At 33.3% G+C, this 21,196-nt stretch overlaps 1 protein-coding gene and 1 pseudogene across 1 annotated transcript; both read right to left on the bottom strand.

Moving 5' to 3' along the window:
* Positions 1 to 2,369: 2,369 nt before the first annotated feature.
* On the bottom strand, positions 2,370 to 20,689 carry LOC133798696 (protein unc-13 homolog). Its single transcript, XM_062237135.1, has 26 exons — positions 20,397 to 20,689; positions 20,125 to 20,300; positions 19,977 to 20,041; positions 19,467 to 19,830; positions 18,247 to 18,313; positions 17,422 to 17,575; positions 16,439 to 16,606; positions 16,215 to 16,325; positions 15,910 to 16,119; positions 15,412 to 15,513; positions 14,565 to 14,795; positions 14,205 to 14,276; positions 13,761 to 13,844; positions 13,083 to 13,265; positions 12,839 to 12,994; positions 11,578 to 11,670; positions 10,623 to 10,694; positions 9,931 to 10,048; positions 9,435 to 9,613; positions 8,419 to 8,500; positions 5,016 to 5,120; positions 4,829 to 4,935; positions 4,103 to 4,180; positions 3,105 to 3,200; positions 2,897 to 2,992; positions 2,370 to 2,797 (listed from the first exon to the last, which is right to left on the bottom strand). Exons 1-26 carry the CDS (start codon positions 20,402 to 20,404, stop codon positions 2,624 to 2,626), a joined length of 3,351 nt encoding a protein of 1,116 aa, XP_062093119.1. The 5' UTR covers positions 20,405 to 20,689; the 3' UTR covers positions 2,370 to 2,623.
* Positions 5,678 to 8,412, bottom strand: LOC133798697 (L-ascorbate peroxidase, cytosolic-like; annotated as a pseudogene).
* Positions 20,690 to 21,196: the final 507 nt, after the last annotated feature.

Below are 21,196 nucleotides of genomic sequence, written 5' to 3'. Positions count from 1 at the left end.
AATAATAATAATAAATATGTATTAATATCTCTAAATAAAAATATTTAATTCTCATATAATTTATGACTTTTTTTTTGTAGAGAAATAGTGCATTTTTGACAATTAAGAAAATAAAAATAAGAAAAGAATCAAAATTTGAAAAAGAAAATGACATTTTTGAGACCCAAAACATAAAAATTAATATTTTTGTAACTTCAAAGCCCAAAGAATACCAACCATGCCTGTAGGGCCCAAGAGATGAAAATGCTCCAATTCGCAACACGTGTCTCACACAAATGTTAATTCATTTCTCTACACTTAGGGCCCCACTAAACCAGCTCCCCTCTCCACTCTTTTTCTCTCGTGTGTGTAGTGCACGCATGCATCTAGTGCAAGGGTGCATTGCACTCTCCCTCACGCGACTGGACTTCAAATGAAAACAATAAAAATGTCCATATGTTAGTGGCGTTTTCAATGCTAGTAGGGAAGAATTCTCGAAGACATTAACTATTTTCTTTTTATTTTATTGTTTTGTTGTTTGATTGATTTTTTTGGTAACATTACGAATCTCGAATATATGTTTTGAATTTAGAAAGATCTTAGGAATATTTGTTTTCCCAAGTAAAATTTTGATAAGGGATATTGATTTTGGGGTAACTTGTGGTTACTTTTGGTTTCAAATTCTTTAGATTATCTTCCGAAACTTTTTGAATGACTTAGTAACTCCAACTCATAGTATAATATTTGTATTGAATCAACACAAAAATTGTGTAATTTTAACACTATCTTATTTTTATATTCCAACTACAACACTAAAAATAATACCAAGAAAATCATATTTTCTAATAAACTATTATGTACATATTAAATTTCTATATTAATATATATTTTCACATTAAATATATACATATATACGATTAAATATTAAAGAAAAATAAAAAGTGAAAAATATCATTTTGTCGTCCTTTACAGTTGTCAGCAAAGCAAATTTGTTGAGACACTGTAGACTTCCACATTATTGGTGCAAGTTATGCAATTGGGTTGGATTGAGTTTTTGTGTAATATGGATGCAAAGAAAGGTGGGATGTCGTTGTGTTGGAGATACTCTTAAGAGTTTTTTATTGAGGGTTATCTGTATGTTTAATGTTAAAATATTATTCTTGTGTTTCATTTTAGGAACTATTTTTGTGTTTAGGGATTTTTAATTTTTGAGTAATCATGTGGTTACCTTTGGTATGTTAAGGTTGGATTGTAAAAGCTATTTAGTTGGCTATAGCTTTAAGTTAGGAATTTTAATTGAGTAATATTGTAGTCTCTCTTTAGATGTTGTTTGTTTAAAATTGTTTAGCATTTTTGTTTACAAATTTGGATTACAAGCGTGTGACTCTGGTTGCTATTATTGTTTGTTCTTTGCATATTATAATATTACTTGGTGACATTTTTTAGTTAAAGTTATAGGATAGGAGGATTCTCCGATACACCCCTTGATGTTTTTGGCTCTGAAAGTATTTTCAATAATTTTTTTTATGATTGTGTACATTAAAGTACAAGTTGTATCTTCAACTACATAAGAAGATAAAATCCAAGGGGAAAGGTGAAATAAAAAACCCCCCTCAACTTAAGAAGTATCAATACATATCATTATTTAAAATATCTTGCAAATTTTCAGAAAATTACGAATAATTTACGGTACCAAAAATAAGGTTTAAACATGTTATTTTCCACACGCACAAAAAAAAGTCATCAATGCAACAAACTATTTGAATTTTATTTTCGACACTGTAAATTATTCAGAATTTCCAAAAAATTTATAGGATAAAAACTAGAGAACTAAAAACTAGAGAGAGTGCATCAGTGTACTCCTTTTTGGGGGTGCACCGAAGAACTATCCAAATTTATATACGATTTGGATCCTATCAAGTAAAAAAATGGCTACTTTTATTATTGGATTACATTTTCAATTAACCAGTTACTATTAATTATCTTTTGTATTGTATTACTTACTTTTTTTCCATAAGATATATTTTAGTAAGTAGTGACTAATCTCACCCAGCATAAGTTTTGTTTTTTTTTTAAAAAAAAAATCAAAATCTAGCCAAAATTAGTTTGATAGAATTATTTTTCTTTTTAATAAATAAGTCGCAAAGAGTAATATTAGACATACACATTTTTTATACACCATTTGTGACATAATGATGTGTTAATGTTATTAACCACCCATAATAAATCACAGCCTCACATTTACAAAAAATGGGTGGTTAAACAGAAGTACCACACCATTGTGTGTGCACAAATAGTGTATAAAAATTGTGTATGTAGCCTGGACAATACAATCAGTTAGCGATTAATCATGGGGCATATTTAGTGTAATTTCCTTGTTATTGCACCAATTTAAACAACTCCAATACTTAAAAATTAAATTAATCAAATAGGTAAATATTAATGGCCAAGTGCGCCTAATAAAACTCAATGCTATAACATTAATCAAAATGATTAATTTGAATCCATCTATTGGTAAAACAAAATAACCAATCAAAAGAACAAAAAAATGAAGAAAAAAAAGGCTCAAATGGACAAAAATCACAACTGCTTTTTTTTTTTTTTGGATGACGTACAAAAAATTAAACAGAAGATGGGAAGGAAGCTAAACAGTAGACTTGGGTATCTTATACTGTTTCTTGAGGAACTGAGAAGCCTCAGAATCAGACCTGTGGCATAAAATTCGCAATAGAGTCTTGGTATCGGCTCCCAATTTGCTTCTGCTACCCTGCATTTCCAGGCCTCCACAAGATCTCAAGTCCTCAATCAGTTCCCTGGTCTGCATGTTCAAAAACAACTTAAACTCCTTCCTTGTCTAAATTTCTACATCTTCTAATCTACTCACAAAGAAAATAATCAACTTATAAGAGATGACAACCTCAAAGCCAAGCAGCTTGACAACATGTCGAGCACGAGCCACCTGATTTTCAACAACTCCTCGGGGAAGTCCATCTCCTCCAGAAATAAAGAACTCCTACAGCCAAGCAACCCGCACAAATGTTATAAAGTTTATAAATAGATTTAAGCAATCCACATTTGCTTTCAAAACTGTACTACTTTTGGTGTTCAAAGATTGCTGCAGATACCTTTAAGATCTCTAAATCTTCTTCTATAATTTTGGCATCACTTGTAGAAAAAACTCGTGATGGTCCTCCATCTAATAGAACGCGAAGTAAACCATCCTGAAAAAATGATCATTTTATATTAAATTTAAACTTAAATAAATATATATAAGGGAAGACTGTGGTAGGAACCTTTTACTTGCACAACCAGTAGTGCATTTTCTCGTTCATACATGTGAATAAGTTATAACCCTAGTATTCCTATCTAAAAGTGTGTATTTTTAGTTATAGTAAATCTCCCCGCATAATATTTCCCCTACAGTTGATTTATTGACCCGAAATTAAGCTTCCAAACTTCCAGTTTCTTTTCATCCTGTTTTTGGCATAATAAATTAACACAGGAGGAAAATATTATGTGTGGGAGGTTCACTATAACAACAATGTATACCGTTAGATAAGAATATTGTGGTCATTACTTATCCATGCGTATGAACAGGTAATACACCACCGTTAATGAAAAAAAATTCTACCACAGCCACTCCTTTCAGATATAATATGAAAATTATTGGGTAATGATTGTTTTTAACCACTACCTATAGGTACTTTTAGCATTTTCAATATATAGATAAGTTGCAACTCTATTTTTTTTACATAATGGTGTATAATACCGCTACAAAGAATTCCTACAAATTTTTAGGAAATTTCGAATGATTTAGAAAGCCAAAATCAGGATTCAAATAGCCTATTGCACACACTTACAAATTTCATAACAAGCACGCGTGCAATAAGCTATTTGAATCCTGATTTCAGCATCTTAAATTATTCATAATTTTTTAAAAATTTGTGATAGATCTCCTGTCTACATTATACACGATCATGTAAGAAAAAATAAAACTGCAATTTATCTATATACCAAAAATATTAAAAGTACCTGTAAGCAGTTAAAAATAATCACTACTATAGTGGTCCCATATATACACACATATATAATTAGATTTGCAAAATGAAGCAAAAGCACATACCAAAGTGGCTTGAAGAAGACTCGTCACTATACGGTCCCTAAGTGGCTCTACAATGACGTTACATAGTTGACTAAGTTCCTGCACAACAATTAATTTACAGCTGAAGAAATCCCTATAGTAATAAGAAATCTTTAATCTCCATACAGTCAATAATGTTGAAGAGTAAAAATAACACATGTACAAAACACACCAATTTCACCAAATAGAACACAACAAATGTTGGCCCAAGTTGGTAACACTTCAAAATAAGGTTGAAATAGAATATACAGGTTGTCTTTTTGTCTATATCTATAGTTTATCCCACACAAACTCAATTTGTTTCCGTTGCAGAAGCATAATGACTTACAAAACTTGTACTCTATGACTACGTTGTTGAGTCACATTGCGAAAACAAATTACAAGGTGAATTGAGCTTTCTCTGCACTGTGAAACTTTCTTAACCTAATTCAAAGCTGAAGGATATGCCCAAGATGAGATATTTTATAAATTGTGCTACCATTACGTGCATTGAACAAAAAAAAGCCAGGAATGCTTGGACCACTTTACTTGCCCTTGTCTAAGAAAGGAAGTTAAAGAAAGCAGTAGCAGCCAGCCACACACTTAATAGTGACGAGAGGGATATGACCATAAAGTACTATGCTTCGTATAGTCTTCCATTCCAGCAGTTTTAACAAAATCACAACAAAGTTTATATTAGCTAATAGGTAAAGGAAAAGAAAAACAGACCATATCCAGTGGTTCAATAACTGCGTCAAACCGAGATTGAGAACAATTTGGTTTATATAAATTGTCGATGAATGGTTCCCTTAAATCCCAGAAGACAATTTTAGTTCCTGAAACATGCAGACGGTAACTAATCAACAGCTGAATTATTTTTTCTCGAAGTGCACATTACAATTGCACGAATTGTTACCGGTGAACTCGCAAATACGGTCAATAGCAGCATTAATGTCCTTTCTGCTTCCATCGAATGTGTCCTTCTGTACGAAGCTTTTGGATCTCTCATCCAAGGATTTCTCTATACCCCAAAAAAAATAAAAAATAAAGAAAAAAAGGGGACAGAGTACTGAGCATTAGAAAAATTGATCAGTCACTCAAAGTATAGTAATTAAAGCATTATAAAGATTAACAGGTAAACATCTTCCATGCAAGAATAACAACCAAAAATAACAATATACTCAAGAATGAAAAAAAAAAAATAGATAATATCGGCCAACATAACGGTGATGTATCGAAGAAAAAAAAAATGCTGCTCTGATTTTTTTTTGTTTTTTTTCAGTTAAAAAATTGTCTGTCCAATGTATCAGCATAGAAATGAGAAATATCAGCCAAATATCGATATTTGTGAAATTTCGTTAATCTGCATTTGGAAATTTTTTAAATTTCACCAAAATATCGATATGTCAATGACACAGCTGTCAACAGAGATGTTATAAATATCTCCGCATAAAGATGGAAACATATCTCTTATAAGAGATATGATTCCATGAAACTAGTTACTTAATGTGTTTTTTATATTAAAAAAAATGTTTTTTCTTTTATTTTAACTTGATATATTACTTTTTTTAAAAAAAAAAAAAGAAACATAAATATTTAATCAAAAGGTTGATTACCACTGCGGCATACACAAATATCTTTTAGTTCAACAACAAAACCCAAAATAAAGCGCCTCCTAATTCCCTTTTTACCAACAATCAAAACACCCGCATCTATTTGGAAATAAGAAAATTAAAGCCAATACACAGCGGGCACTGGCAACATCCTAGATGACCCAATTGCTTAGGCGTCGGCAAATCCTAGCTCAAAGAGCTTCTGGTGAGCTACAGCACAATCAGCAAAGAAGCAATCTTCATCCACAGCATATTTGTCAACGAGACGGTGGAAGACAGGGTCTGAAAGAAGAGCCTTGTCAGATGGCAGCTGTAGAAGGCCTTCCTACTCACCATTCAAGAGTTCGAAGAAGTAGGTGTTGTCGAAGATGAGAGGATTGGTAGTCCAAGGTCCATCAAAGCCAAGACACTCCTTGTGTGCCCTTCCCAGGGTGTGTCCACTAGAGAGAGCAACAATATCCACGTCAATAAGACCCATTGTGCCAAAAACTTGAAGCAAATGGTCAAAACCCTTGGTGGCACTAGAAAGACGGCATTTTGTAGGAGGGTTAGGCTTGTCCTCTCTTCCTGGGTGGAAGGGAACTTCGGGTCCACCAACTCATAGAAGTCAGCATAAGAGAGAATAGGAATTGTTCCTTGATGGATTCCAGGAGCATTACAACAATATCAAGACCACTGTTGGCAGCGTGATCTCGCTCAGCCGAGTTCTTCATGGTTCCAAACAAACCACTGGTCCTGGTCTTCACATCTAAGGTTCCAACAGAATACCATGCAAGGCAGAGAATGAGAGGAGCGACGTTCAACTCTTCGGTGACGAGTCCCAAAAGCTTCTTTTTGGCCTTGTCAACAACCTTCTTGTACTCTTCGCTGACAACTGGGTAACACTTGGTCATGAACACGGTTCTTAGGAAAAATATAAGATGAGAGAAAAATATGGGAAAACCCTAACAGGCGACTGGATTGGCACGAGGAGACCACAAGCTCTTAACTTTATATATTACTAGTTCTTTATAAACATCTTTGAGTCCAAGTATTTTGTCGGTGAGATCTTCTTCATCAATTGGTGCTCCAAGAAGAGCTAATTCATCAGCCCGTGCTTTGATATTCTGCAAAGACTCAGTGATAGTTGCAGAACCCTTTGTGACATTCTTGAGTTGGCTTGTGCAATGAAAGAAGTTATGGTGGGTGAGATGGAGCCAATAGTGGCATTTAACATTAGTTGATCTTGGCAAATCCAAATGGTATGAGCAAGATTTGGTACGGTGGTATCATTTTCAGTTATAATGGATGTAGGACGAGGTTTTGAGCCATCTACATAACCAAAGAGATCATACCCAATGAATAAGGTACGGAACTGTAGTTTCCAAGAGGTGTCGTTAACGGATGTGAGTTATAGAGGAGTTTGGGCAGCAGCATTGATGGTGATAAGAGTACTTTGAGGATCATTGGTATTGTGGATTGTTGGGTTTGGGTTTGGGGTTGCCGTAGCAGAGATTTCAGTTGTCATGATGAAAGGAAAAAAATAGATTAATGCACTGATACCATGATAGAAGTTTGAATGTGTTCACTCATTCATTTCATTAATCAATTGAATATAAATAAATACATACACAGTAAACTAACAAAGCCTAAACACATGAGTTGTTACAACTGTTTCCTAAGCCTATGATACATACATTTTGAAATTTAAAACAATAAATTTGAACAAACTAAGGACTAAAAATAGTCAATAACGCTCCCAAGGATATGGAGAATATACGGGAAAATGATAGTGTCATCAATGCTTTCTCAAATTCGTTGGAACTAAGCCACGAATACAAAGAATATAAGAAAGAATTTCTTTCCGGAAAAAAAGAAAAAGAAAAAAGAGCTCGATACAGTAAAGCCATCTAAAGTGCATTGAAAAAAAATACTAGAACAGACTAATAAAAAATGCAATTTGAAAGTGATAAAGCCCTTATAAGAATCAAATACCCGTTTGTAGTAGTGAGAAGCTGATAAATTGCAGTAAAATAAAAATAAAATCCCAGAAAACATAAACAAATAAGCAGCTTAACACTGAGAAAGATGATCTAGAATAGTGGCCAAAGTTCTAAGCTTTTCTACCAAAGGAACATTTTTTCATTCATGATGTGGTATATGAATTGAAAGTTCATGGGTGAGGATTATAGCTGAGTAATAGGAGAAACAGAGATGAGGAACGAAGTTAGTTTTTTTCTTTCTTCCATCTGGTATATAGAAGATTGAATTAGGTTTGAGTGAATCGATAGAAGAGAAAAGAGGAAAAAGCATTGACTAAACGGTTCGTTTTGTTTTGGTTGACGTTTAGCTTGAACAGTGATGCCGATATTTTTTATCTTAGCATAGACTAATAATTATGGCAAGTTCTGACTTCTAATTTCTTTTTTCATTTGAGAACTAGAAAAGATCAGATATTGCAATGATTTATCTACCATATATATATTGAATAGAAACAACCTTGTGTTAATAAAAAAAGGAGTAGAAAGGTACAGAGATATTAAGGAAATGTATGTATTCTCAAATTAATGGAACTAATATCTATAACAATAATAATAATACAAAAAGGAAGATGTATGCATTCTCAAATTAATGAAACTGGTCTTAGTCAAAACAAATTTAATTTAATTTTAAAGAAATCGGAAAATATGTTAGGCAGTGAAAAAACACATAAACCAAGATACGTACTGATAGGCTTCTCGTTGGGCTTTTTCCTTGTCCACCTTTGCCAAATGCTATCTTCCAGCTTATTCAGCTGACTAATTGCATACTGTGGGTTGTCACAAAATTTGTCAGAATGATTAATACTGTTATCACAAAATGGATGTTTTCCAAGTATTAGAGTGGAATTAGATCTATGTAACTAAAGACCCCGGTTCACAACTACTATTATTAATATAAATATGTATATATATATATATGAGTATCACTATAATAGTGATTGTTTTTAATCACTACCTATAGCTACTTTCAGTATTTTCACTACATGAATAAGTTGCAACTCTAATATAGTTACAGGCGACCTGCCACAAATTTTTAGGAAATTCTAAATGATTTAGGATGCAAAAATCATAATTCAAACAGTTTGTTGCACGCGTGCTTGTTTCGATATTTATCCGCGCGTGCAACAAGCTATTTAAATTCTGATTTCAACATACTAAATTATCCAAAATTTGTGGGAGGTCCTCTGTAACTACATTATCCACCATCATTTAAAAAAAATAGAGTTGCAACTTATTCATATACCAAAAATACTAAAAGTACATTTAGGTAATGATTGAAAACAATCATCTCTCTCTCCATGTCTATCAAGGGAGGGGAAGAAAATACCTACTTTATTACATCAGTCTCTTTCTCACTATGTCTATGAAGGGAGGGAAAGAAATGCCTACTGTCTAACTAATAAACCTTATTCTGATTGTTCTTGTCATCTAAAAGAAATTACAACCAGCAAGCCCAATCTATAAGAAGATCAAATAAAGAAAAAGCCTTTCTTCCAGCCTCCTTCCTGTACCATGTTAAAAATCAAAACCTTACTCTGATCGTTGAGGGAGTCTACTACAGAAAACAATGCAATCGGTGATAAAACTTACATTTATTTTGAAGTAAAGGTGAGAGAGATTACTCGTGTAGAATCACAATAATTGCCCGCCAAAAAATTAATGAACAAAAACGATTCTGGATAAGGAAAAGCTTGGACTCACATATAGTGTGTTTAACTGAATGCATAGTGTGGGAGTTGTTCGGACACTGATTTCAGTGGACCTTCTCTCATCAGGAAGCCTAGGGTCAAAGAGTTCCTTCTTTACAAAAGCCTTTATTCCAGCCTCCTTCCTGTATCGTGTGAGAATTGGCACGGGAGGAATTAAATCTTCTTTGCTAGCTGCATGACCAAAATAATTCTTCAAGGCATATGCAGATAGAAAAATGGTAGATGATAATAAATAGAAAGACTTGATTAAACACATTGTTTCGGAAGAATGTGATTAATCTAAAAACCAAAGATGAAAATAGAAATAAGAACTGTTAAGAAAGTAGTTCCTATTTTCATAGAAGTAGCAGCAGATATGTATATTTTGGTAAGAACATTAGTGAAAAAACATATACAACTCTGACATGAATGCAAAGCATACTTGCTGCAAAAAGTTAATGAGCACAAGAAAAAAAAAATAGATGAATTAATAAAGCGTATGTGCTCACCTAACTTGTCAACAACATGATTCGCATAAACTTGAAACGCATTATCAATGCCACGAAATAAACTGCTCAATTCGGAAGATCTCATTGGAACTTTCAAAGCGAAAAATTGATCAACAGTCTGCATAAGAAAATAAAAAAAATTAAAAAATCTATTGAACAGATATAAATACCAGTGCCAAATTCTGAACAGATATAAATACCATAACATTAGTTACAACTATGAGATACTGAAAGCCCCAAAAACGCAAATACTAAAGGAAGTCAAAAAATCATTTGTTTGAACAACCAAATTTCTTGAATAATTAAAAAAGAAATCAGAAGTTCTTTTCCTCCTGATAAGATAACCACTCTCATTAAAAAAAACTCTTGGTACCTATGTTGCAGACATGAACTTCATACTCATAAATTAAGTTCAAAATTCAGTACCTGAATTGTTGAAGCTCTGGTTTCAAGCAGTCATTTTATATTTAAGTAAAAGAAATCAAATACCATCATTTTTTCTCCTAAATATATATTTAAGGGACTTAAACCCCATTCGACTCACATGTAAACCCCCAACCCAAGCACGGGAAAGAGGAGGACAAGGTATAAATTGATTTGTTAACTATTAAAGATCCTAACAATCATCAAAATAACTAAGGGTAGTTTAAGAAACGCAGACAATTTAAAATAAATAAATAAAAAGGCCGTACCTCCTCCACAATTCTATATACTTCAACAATTGAACTCCCATGCCTCTGCTGAGGTGATATTGGGTCCCACCTCTGTTAAAAAATATATATTATTATGGTATGGCCTTACATTTTTCTTTTTTTTCCTTAATAATAAGAAAGCACTAAATTAATTGAGAACTCAATTACAAAAGGAAAAGTCATCCTACAGACATTTTTTTTAGATAAATAATAGAAAAGGTAATAAAAGTCAAAAGAATCATTCAAAACAAGTTTAAGTTTCCATTGATTTTTAGCCGAGGCTCTTCTGACATTCTTAACCAATTCTTTTAACAGTATTTCCAAATTTTCACAACCTGCCTATCATTACAACTAAGCTTGGACAAATATCCCAAGCTGCCAAAGCACCCTCAACTATAAATCATTCCTTTGAAAAGAAAATCTCTCATTAGTTTTTGAAAACATCACACAATAAACAAAGCTATGCCAACTTTCTCAGCTGTAACCAAAGAGTCATGGAATATCCCTAAAGCAGAATAGCTGTCTTTGCATTGCTTGGTTTGGAAAAGGTCTTCCATTTCCACTGACATGAATATTACGTCAAGTGCTCTTTGCAGTTATTTAGTACCAAATAACTTGGCCAACGTAGAAATAAGCTCCACTCAACATTAATCTCAAAGAAACTTAAATTTAATAATTGACTTCAAATTATGTCTAAAATAAATATAGGAACAAAGAGATTGAGTTGAATAGCACAAAAACAGCAGAATTAATTTTATGAAATTGGTTATTAGTAAGAGAAGATTTTGAATTACTGGTATGCCAACTGTTGGAGATTAATTAATTTTGTGAAATTGGTTATAAGAATTAAAAGATTTTGAAATACCAGTATGCAAATCGTCAAAGATTATTTGATAAACAACAGAAGCAGCAGCAAACCACTAACAAATACAACAGCAAAATTGTTTTGCTTTACCTCCTGTGTAATTGCACGTTCCACCCAACCTAAGATTCTTCCAAGTTGCGAATTGACCCAACGTAGTACCAATGTTCCAGATATGGATTCAATCTGAAAAGTTTGTTCAAAAAATTAGATTGTGAAGTATGTACTATAGATAATAATAAGAATGATATTACGAAAGGCAACTAACATTTTTGCCTACAATCTATCCATCTCAGTGTGGAACTAATAATTTCACACAATTAGGCTCATGATAACAGAAGTAAATTACAACTGGCAAAACTTTATGCATGAACCAGCCAGGCACACACATGATTTCTGAAAATAAATAACAATGTAGTGAAAATTTATATGATTATGGATGGCACATTTGAAGAGATGGAGCTCTTAGGAAACTCCTGGTAACCAAATATTCTCTGATGAGGGCTGATAGAACTGATGAAATGTGACTATATGAGCCAATATAAGTATCAACTAGATTACAACACTCCATGCACTATTTTTTTTGTTTATCAGATGAGGATTGACAAATTAAGAATTGTGCAAATTATGATTATCAGTGATGAGGGAGGGTTGGGGTAAGGTTGAGGTCTCAGATTTGAACCTGGGACCTCTCTGTTATTTACTTTTTATAAGCACCAAGTGCGCTAACCATATCTTTTTTTTTAAAAAAAAAAAAGGACTAATGAGCCATTTACTTTTCAAGCTATAAGAATAGTATGAAAACAAGAATAAGTACAGCATTTAAAAGTATTTTGTAAGCTTAAGATTATAATATCCTTCTTTATGGACTGCAAATTCTGTCAGATGACATAATATTTTTATTAGCACATGCATCTGGAGAGTTTATAACCATCTCAATGTTTTTCCTTCACCAAGAAGTTTGGTCCTAGTTGCCATATTTCATTAGGATCTAGAGGGTTATGTCCGATAGCCATCTATTGGCATGGAGATGAAGATGTTAGAGAGTATGCAATATCAGGCTTTTATGTAGTGGGAGTGTTTAGGAAACAAAATATCAGGAGTCTGGAGAATTTACAAAATCATATGAAGCATTGTTCTAACTTTCTATTTCTAGGGCTGCAGAAAACCATTCTTTTAATAAATATCCAGTGTTGGACCAATTCTTTCACCTTTCTTTTTAGCTAATTAAACTAAAACCTCTGACTGTTCTTTTCTCACTTACTCCTAAAAATAAAAATAAAAAATCTAATTTGTCAGCAGTAAAAAAGATTTTAACTTAGCTGACAACAAATTAAAAATCCAAGGGTAATACCTGATATAGAGATAATCTTTTGCACAAGGCATCTGCAATTTCCTCTTCACAGGAAGACTTAATGAGTGCAATAATAAACTGCTCAAAGCTATCAGCTGCCGGAAATACAGATACTATATCCTCAGTCAGATGTTCGGCACCATCAAGAAAAGGTTTCTGAAATAAGCATCAAGATTCTATTTCTCTTAGTAAAGTAGAGAAATCAAGGGAAATGTCATTTGATCATATATTGAGATACACTTACCAACTTGTTTCCATAAAGCCTGTGGAGAAGTGAAGCTGAGACAACAAGTGCTTGTGGATGCCTCTGAGATAAAATTGGCAAGAACATGGTTGAATCTTTTTTCATAAGTATCTTACTCTCTTCTGCAAGCAATGCCAAAGGATGCTCATGCTTTGTTTCCAATTTATCAACAATCTGCAATACCTGTTATGAAGAGTTCAATGACATTGATTTTCTACAAATCCTAACTTGAGATTAACTATGTTACTGCTATGACAAGTATCACTTGATTTCTTAATTGTGTTCTGCCTAAAATGCCAAAATATGAATAACAACATATTTGCTCTCAATCACTAGCCAGGCAAGTCACCACCCTGTTATTTTGACCACTCTACCTACCACATTATGCGGGAACTCCTATAGGGAAAATAGAAACAAAATTTTAAAAAAAAATCTGTCTGCTCCATCCTGTAATGAAATCAATAAAGCCTGAAAACAACAACCCAATACTCCTTGTACTTTTTTTGTCAACCCACAAGGAACTCTCAACCACAAAACAAATCCACTTGCAATTAGTGGACATATGGACTTTCTCTCAACAAACTGTCAAGACCAAACTAGCATTAACATCTCATTAAGTTAAGAAATCGCCTAGGCGAGAAAAATTATTATGCTTTCATAATAAGCTACAATACTTACCCTTGCAAATGCATTCTTAATTGATGATGATATATACAATTCTATCTGATCTCTATCTGTCATGGATGTTGACTGCTTCATTGCCTGTTTGAAACAATGAATATTGCAATTTCAAATGTTGTCAAGAATTAGAATTTACATCGCTTTTAAGCACAATTCTGAGAACAAGTGTATTTTGACAAGCATAGAGTTTTAAGAAGAAACTTCAAAATTTTGAGTTGCCTTCTTTGAAAATTTAGTATTTTTGACACGCATAAAAGAAGGATTTTGAGTTGCCTTGTTTCAAAATTTTGTGCTGGATTTTTTGCAAAGTTTCAAGAAGACACTACAGAATTTTGAGCTGAGTTCATGAGATTACTTTCACAAAATAATCACTTGAAAAACCTACAAAGGCTACAAAAATACAATAAAGAAACAAATCTGTTTATAAACCACTACACATACTTCAGGATCTTCCAAAAGTAGCCTCCGAGAAATCATTGCAACTGCTACCATATTCTCCATCATGGCTGAGTCCTACAAGGTTTTTAGAGCGCAAAAATGAGCTGCAGAACTATAAGGAATAATAAAAAAAATGATAAATGTTAGATATGTGAGGCCTAATTGTACTAGACGACAATAACCCTAGCAGAGCCTTTCTAGTACATAAAGTACCTACACAGCAACTGCTATAGTTCCCTGCTCCCCTATGATTAGGCAGAGAACCCAAATTTCGAACTTACGCTTTTTAAGTGAGTTTGGGGGGCTTCTGGGTGAAAATAAAAACAAAAAAACTTCTTAAAGCAGAATGCTTGCAGTAGTTACCTCGCCATAATGAAGATGGTAATCTCCTAGGTGCTTATCAGCCCATTTCTGGATGGGTGATAAGTAGGACTGTAAGAAAGAAACTTCCCGAGAACCATGTTCACCTTCAATTTTAGAATACAAACTTTTTAGGTGTAACCTCTCTTGGGCCCCACGTTGTTCCTTCAGTGGTATTTTCTTCAACTGCTCAATTGCTTGTTTTAGGATTCCTTGGTCATTTGTAATAACATACTGTTGACATAAATGACCAATATTCATGAACAAAGGGAGAAATAAAAAAATGCAATAATTTACTAGTAAAGCCTCCATAACAGGAAAATATGAAATGCAAACAAGGAAATACAAAATTATTAGAAAGATGCAATGTTGGTAATATTAACCATCATCAGAAAATAAACAATACTTAATGTTATATCGTCTAAGTTTCTATCATATCACTTTATTTCTCTACTATTCCCCTGGATGCCATTATTATTACCCAATTTTGGTAAATATAATAGAAAACAGGACAGAATATTTTGAAAATATTAAATAAATAAGCAAAGATCATTTTAGACGATAACATTAAGTATTGTTCCACCTAAATACTGACATAAAAACACCTAAAATAATATTGGCTATAGAGGAGACAGAGACCGCAAGTGTTAAGTTCCACAAAACACAATGTCTGTCCCTGCAGATGTGGTGGGGTTGATGCTTATGACATCAATAAAATTAGTATGATAGGTCATATTCAACCTCAAATCAAGATTCTCGCCATTAAGTTCACATATATGATATGGAAAGATATCATTCTAAAGGAGCTATATTAGTACAAAAGAAAACCCAACTCCAACCAAAATCTTACCTGACGAAATAATACCCAAGCATAGCAGGTGTGATGGATAGTCTCTGTGATGCCTAAAACACGCCAGGTTGACTTCAAAAGCTCAAGAATCTCTTCTACTTCCTGGGAGGAATAAGACAGGGCCTTAGAAGGTCTCAAGCTAATTAAAACTTTTCACTTTTCAGAGAACTTTTTGAATTGTGATTGCAATTTGTGGATGGAAAAATATAAATATAAAATACAAATTACAAAGGATATCTTGCTTCAAGAAAGCATTTAGCTCCTTGTAAAGCATAGAAGAATCTATTTGGAAAATAATAATTTGAGAAAATTCGAGATTCTAATAAGCATGGTGTTCAACTTGATATTTCTCTGTCTGATGGTGGTACAATCTTTGTACATCTTCCTACATCTTGTATTATTCTTATTATTTTCATTAATAATACAAGTGGTGCTTTGCTTCACAACAACAAAAAAAAATGTTCAACTTGATGTCATGCCAAGAGCAAGAGTGCTAACCTCTGTCAGTTTCCCCTCATCTAATACATCAAAGACACTGAGAAGCAGTTTCTCATACAGCCTAACATTTAGGTGATAACCATCTGCCCAGTGACATACTTCTCCAGTTAAATCACCCCTAGCAGGTCTCTCAGCCAGAGGAATTGCTATCTCTCTGAGAGATCTTAAACAATCTGTTCGCTGGAGTTCTCCAGTGGAGGAAGGATTAAACTGAAATCAAAGAAACAGATATTAAAAAAAATTCATTCAACAAAAATTTTAAGAATAAACAGAGATTGAAGAAAAATAATTCCACTAAAACACACCTCAGATTCTTCAATCTTTGCCAAAAGGATCCTCATCTCACTTGCCTTGCGTCCAGATTCCCCGAAACCAACAACAGGGAAATTTATAAGCCCCTCCTCCAGCATGTTTAGCTGTATCAAAATAGATACACTAAAGTTGAGTATATGTTTATATCTCCAATTCCACTGTAACATAAATGTCATTTACTTGGCCAGATCAGGAAAAAAAAATGAAAATAACACACCTGCCTTTTTTGCCACCGTATATAAGCCTTCTTGTCAGAAAATTCTGTCCGTGAAATACAACATAAAAGCTCCAGAGGTACTAGTAGGGCATCCATTCTCTTTCCCACTTTTCCTGAAAGAGCATTAAGCAGCCCTTGTCTTGTCCTGATGTCCATTGCCTCAGATATCTGCAGTCATAAAAACCATGAAATCCAAAAAATATAGATGTATATGCATCATTACTTGAGAAGAAAGCTACCCTAACTCAACCTATGAAACCAATTCAAATAACTCCGAAAAGAAGACAAATTTAATGATATTCCCAAAATATAGAAAAATAGGAACATTGTCACTTCCCAAATGCCAAACATATCAGACATTCTCATTTATTAATTCCATAACTATGGTTGACAAAACAATTTCTGTTTTCTTACAGTAAACAATCTAAAGGCAAGATGGTCACAGGCTGGGTTTTTTATTACTATCATAAGGGATAGGGTTTTAATTTTTTGAAATAATAATAATACAATTACAAGAAAGGAATATAAAGAGGATATGGAAGCATCTTAAAGCTTACAATCAAGAACAGGAATCCATAATTAAATCAGAAAATAATAAATCTTTGTATTGTTTTGAATCAAACACTCAACAGAATCTCTCATGAAGACTCCAAATACCTGTCAAAAAAAAGAAAAAGCTAGTGGGGTTATAGCCCAAAATTATGAATTCTCCTGACCACGTATCATGCATTCTTTACAAGAAAAAGGACTAGAACCTTAATGAAAACATGAAAACAGAAGAACCAAATAAAAGATAAAGAAATGACAAAATGAAGCTATAAAAGTCCCCATTGTCTAACCCAAGAAGAAAGGGAAAGCTCAAAATTCTTTTACACCTACATCAAAACCCAGTACTGAACTCCCCCCAAAAATTATATACGATAGACATTTCAGGTGCATCTAAAAGATGCATATTCGTATAAATACTAAATGCTTTCTTGTACCTCCATCTGGATGCGCATTGTCTCTAACAAACCAACCAATCCAGGTGCTTGTAGAGATTGACTTGAAATGTTTTCAGTTCTACTACGTCCAAGCTTCCTCATTAGCTTGGACCTCTTGTCTTTCTTTTTTTCTTTTGATGGTACAATGAGACCCCTGATTACAAGTTTAAACGATAAAAATTCATAAATGTAGAAGACCAAACTAGACCAAAGTGACCACATACAGAGGAATTAAATGGCATTCTAAGTGATAAAGAATGTTGTTTAGGAAATTGGAGGGAGATTTAAAAACATACTTGATTTTAAATGATTGTAAAAGTTTCCCAATGATTTTAAAACTACTCTCTCGGTCTATTAAAGTATTGCTCATGAAAAATACATAAAATGATATCTACTCTGGAAAAATTATCTTATCTATGAAAATAACTTTACAATGAAAAATAGAATAGTCAACCCGTCAGCATTTTCTTTAAAAATTACAAACTAACAAGAAAATGCCATAAAATGTTTCTTTTTCTGCATCATCTCAAAATATTAAATTTACTGTCATTGTTTCTTTTTTTCTTTTCTTTCTTTTTTTTTTTCGAAAAAAAAAAGTAAATAAAATAAAATAAAGAAGTGTTGACCTTGCTATGCACCACTAATCAGGCCAAACCAGAACTTTTATGCAAAGTAATAAAATTAAATAGATCAAAGGAAAATTCTTCTTTAAAAAACAAAATTATAATCTATCCATCCCTCCAAGTTCAGTTTCTGATGCGTGTAGATGTCCCTATATATACAGTAAAAAGAATATGTATAAATCCAACAAGATAGTGAGCATACCCTGATGCACCAGCACATGCCAACAGGATTTCATATGCCGTTTCTCGGAGATCATCATCTGTGATACCTAAAAGCAATGAAAGCATAATAACCATCCCACCCAGGTTTAGGTGTCACAATTCGGTCCTAACATTAATGCTGAAATACTTCCAAAATTGCAGTATTTAATCTCAATAATAAAGTAAGGTTATGTTCTGTGGCATAGATATTTCTAAAGATATTTCTGATGCGTGTAGATGTCCCTATCATAGAAACTAGAAAGGTATTCCAACTCAGCATAATACATGAATAGCCAAGAAATTAAAGTCATAATCCCAAGGGATCTTACTCAACACTTTAGAATTATATATAATAACTCCAAAAATAGTTGAAGGAGCAACTCTTTCTCTTTTTTCATAAAATTAGAACCAAATATAGGTTAGAGCCTCAGCAGCACCAGATTTCCACCTTCACTACATCCGTAAGGCATTAAAATAAACTTGGGCAACTAAGTAGACTGTTAAATGCATAGATTACTTCACATGGCTTTATACAAGGGATACATGGTAAAAGTGCAACTATATCGTAAACTTATTTAAAAATAAACAAAATAAAATTGGGTTATTTTCAACTGTTGTTTATATTCTTTACCACTTATTACCGTTATTCATGAAAAGCATTTTTTTAAAAATTTGCATCAGACATTCCATTTTCGTCTGTTTTTTTTTTGGGTCAAAAGTCACATTGTTTACACATAACAAGGTTATCAGTTTAAAAAAATTGGAGTTACATCTCTCCCCTTTGGCTCACCTCAACTTGCAATAATTGCACTAATAAAAAGTCTTTGTGACTGCTTAGCACTTAAACAGAGGCGGAAAATGATAGTCGAATTTGAGCAAAAAGAGTTTATTTGACACTTCCAAATTTTTTAGGACAGAAATAACCCTGATCACTTGCAAAAATGTGACTTTTTGGTGGAAAAACACTGACCTAAAGGGCTTATGAGGACTTATGTCATACAAATTTATAACCGTAGGATTTAAAGGCTAAAAACATATTCTTGGGGAGCTAAGTTATTACACCATTTCAGGCAAGATTAGTTGCATAATTTCCTGACGATTTCAAATTTGTCATTAAAAGGTAACTTGTAACAACATGTTTATTTATAGACTAACCTACACACACACAAGAACAAGATATTTACCACAATCTCTAACTTGATCAGTACACCTTCAACGTACCTGTAACAAAAGAAGGCAATCCCACTACAACATCAGTAGCATCATTCCGATTTCTTCGCGAAGTCCTGATATCACTGACTTCTTCAACATCATCATCATCAAAATCATCAATGTCATCCACGGTTAGTTCATGAACTTGTGTGGAGTTAAAAGATTGTGATTTTGACACACTTGACATAACAGGTGATGAAGTGTCATCTTCAATAGGTGGAGCAAGATCAGGTGGTGGCACAAGAACAGACGGGGCAGTATAAACAGGGGGTGGTGTAAATTCGGGTACAGAGGGTGGTGCCCTCCTAGGAGGAGAACCCGAAAACTCAGGATCCGTCACCAAAAAAAATTCACCAACAGAACTTGTATTATTCTGGTCAAATTTAAAGAAGTTAAAAGATAAACTATAAGGAAAGGCAATTACATATAAAAAGAAAAAATTAATGTAATTAATTTCTCAAGAATTTAGCCATATAAGTGAAACTACCAACTAAATTGGCAATGATTTGATAAGCTTACCATTTGGGGTAAACCAATATGATCATAATAATCTCGAATAGCTTCTGAGAGCTCAAGCATTCCACCTACATTGACAAAGAACCCATTGCTTAAAAAAAAGCATTTGCATAGAATTAACAGCACAAATAAAACTCGGGTTGTGTGCCACCTTTTCTAGCACAAGTGAGGACATAATCAACACTGACTTGATCAAGATCGACATCATCAAGTGTAACAGCACCAGGAGGCATTACAACTTTCTTGATTAAGCTACCAGAGAGTAAAAAATCAAGAAGTACTCGCCTATCTCGGCGATATCTTTGTAAAAGCTCTAAAGTATTTTCCCTGAGAAAATTTGTCCCAAAAATCTTAGCTTCATTCGTCACATAATTATAATAATTAATTAATTAAAAATGAACAGAAAAGCAAAACAGTACATACTCTTCCATCTCGAAGAGACACAAAGCAACTTGATTACTCGACCTAAGTTCAGAAGAACCACAGTGCTTTCCAATTAGCACGAAGCTTTGTTTGGTTGGCGAGAAGCGGGAGGGAAACAGAAAAAGAAAATTGATGAGATCTGTTTAAATTTGAGAAAAAGAAAAAAAAATTGGTGATTGTGTTTTAGCTGAGAATTCTCGGGAACCAATCAGAAAAAATGGGAGTCAAATGTGAAGCGACGAGAGTCAAAAGACAGATAAGAAATTGAAATGAACAATTAGATTGGATCCAATCCAATACTCTTCGTTCTCTCTCTCTCTCATTTTATTTTATTTTTTTATTTTGTAAATATTTAAGTTAAATCTCACTTACAAAAAATAAAGTTCTCACCCAATTTTAAAAAATAAAAGGTAATTGGCACAACAATTACTGAATAGTTTACATAAATTGATGTTTAATATCTTGCAATAATTATATCTCACTTTTTTTTCCATTTAAATTCCAAAAAAATTATTTATAAAAATACCAGATTCAAAATACCAAAAAAAATAATAATGCCCAAAGTCCATTCTTTCCTCTTTCTCTCTTCACATTGAAGCTTGCTACACCAACATCACTTCTCCATTTTGTGCATGCGTCAAGGAGTGGAAAGATGGGTTATCAACAATGCTTCAGTTCAATTTCGCCATCAGTTGTCGCCAGACCCTACCGCATATGTTGCATATGTTGGTCAAATGCGATGTTGGCAACATTTTAATTGGCTTTTCCGGCGAGCTTTGACCACCGCGAACCTTGGGGGC

This window comes from Humulus lupulus, chromosome 8 (assembly GCF_963169125.1).
Source record: "Humulus lupulus chromosome 8, drHumLupu1.1, whole genome shotgun sequence".
Taxonomy (NCBI): Eukaryota; Viridiplantae; Streptophyta; class Magnoliopsida; order Rosales; family Cannabaceae; genus Humulus; species Humulus lupulus.
The sequence above is the reverse complement of the archived record's forward strand: the minus strand, read 5'-3'. Positions and strand labels throughout refer to the sequence as shown.

Excerpts from the sequence above, each read along its gene's own strand:
- LOC133798696 (XM_062237135.1), bottom strand. Across the intron at positions 10,049-10,622 it reads TATATAGAATTGTGGAGGAG|ACTGTTGATCAATTTTTCGC; the intron begins GTACGGCCTTTT and ends TTTCTTATGCAG. Across the intron at positions 9,614-9,930 it reads TCATGTTGTTGACAAGTTAG|CTAGCAAAGAAGATTTAATT; the intron begins GTGAGCACATAC and ends TTGGTCATGCAG.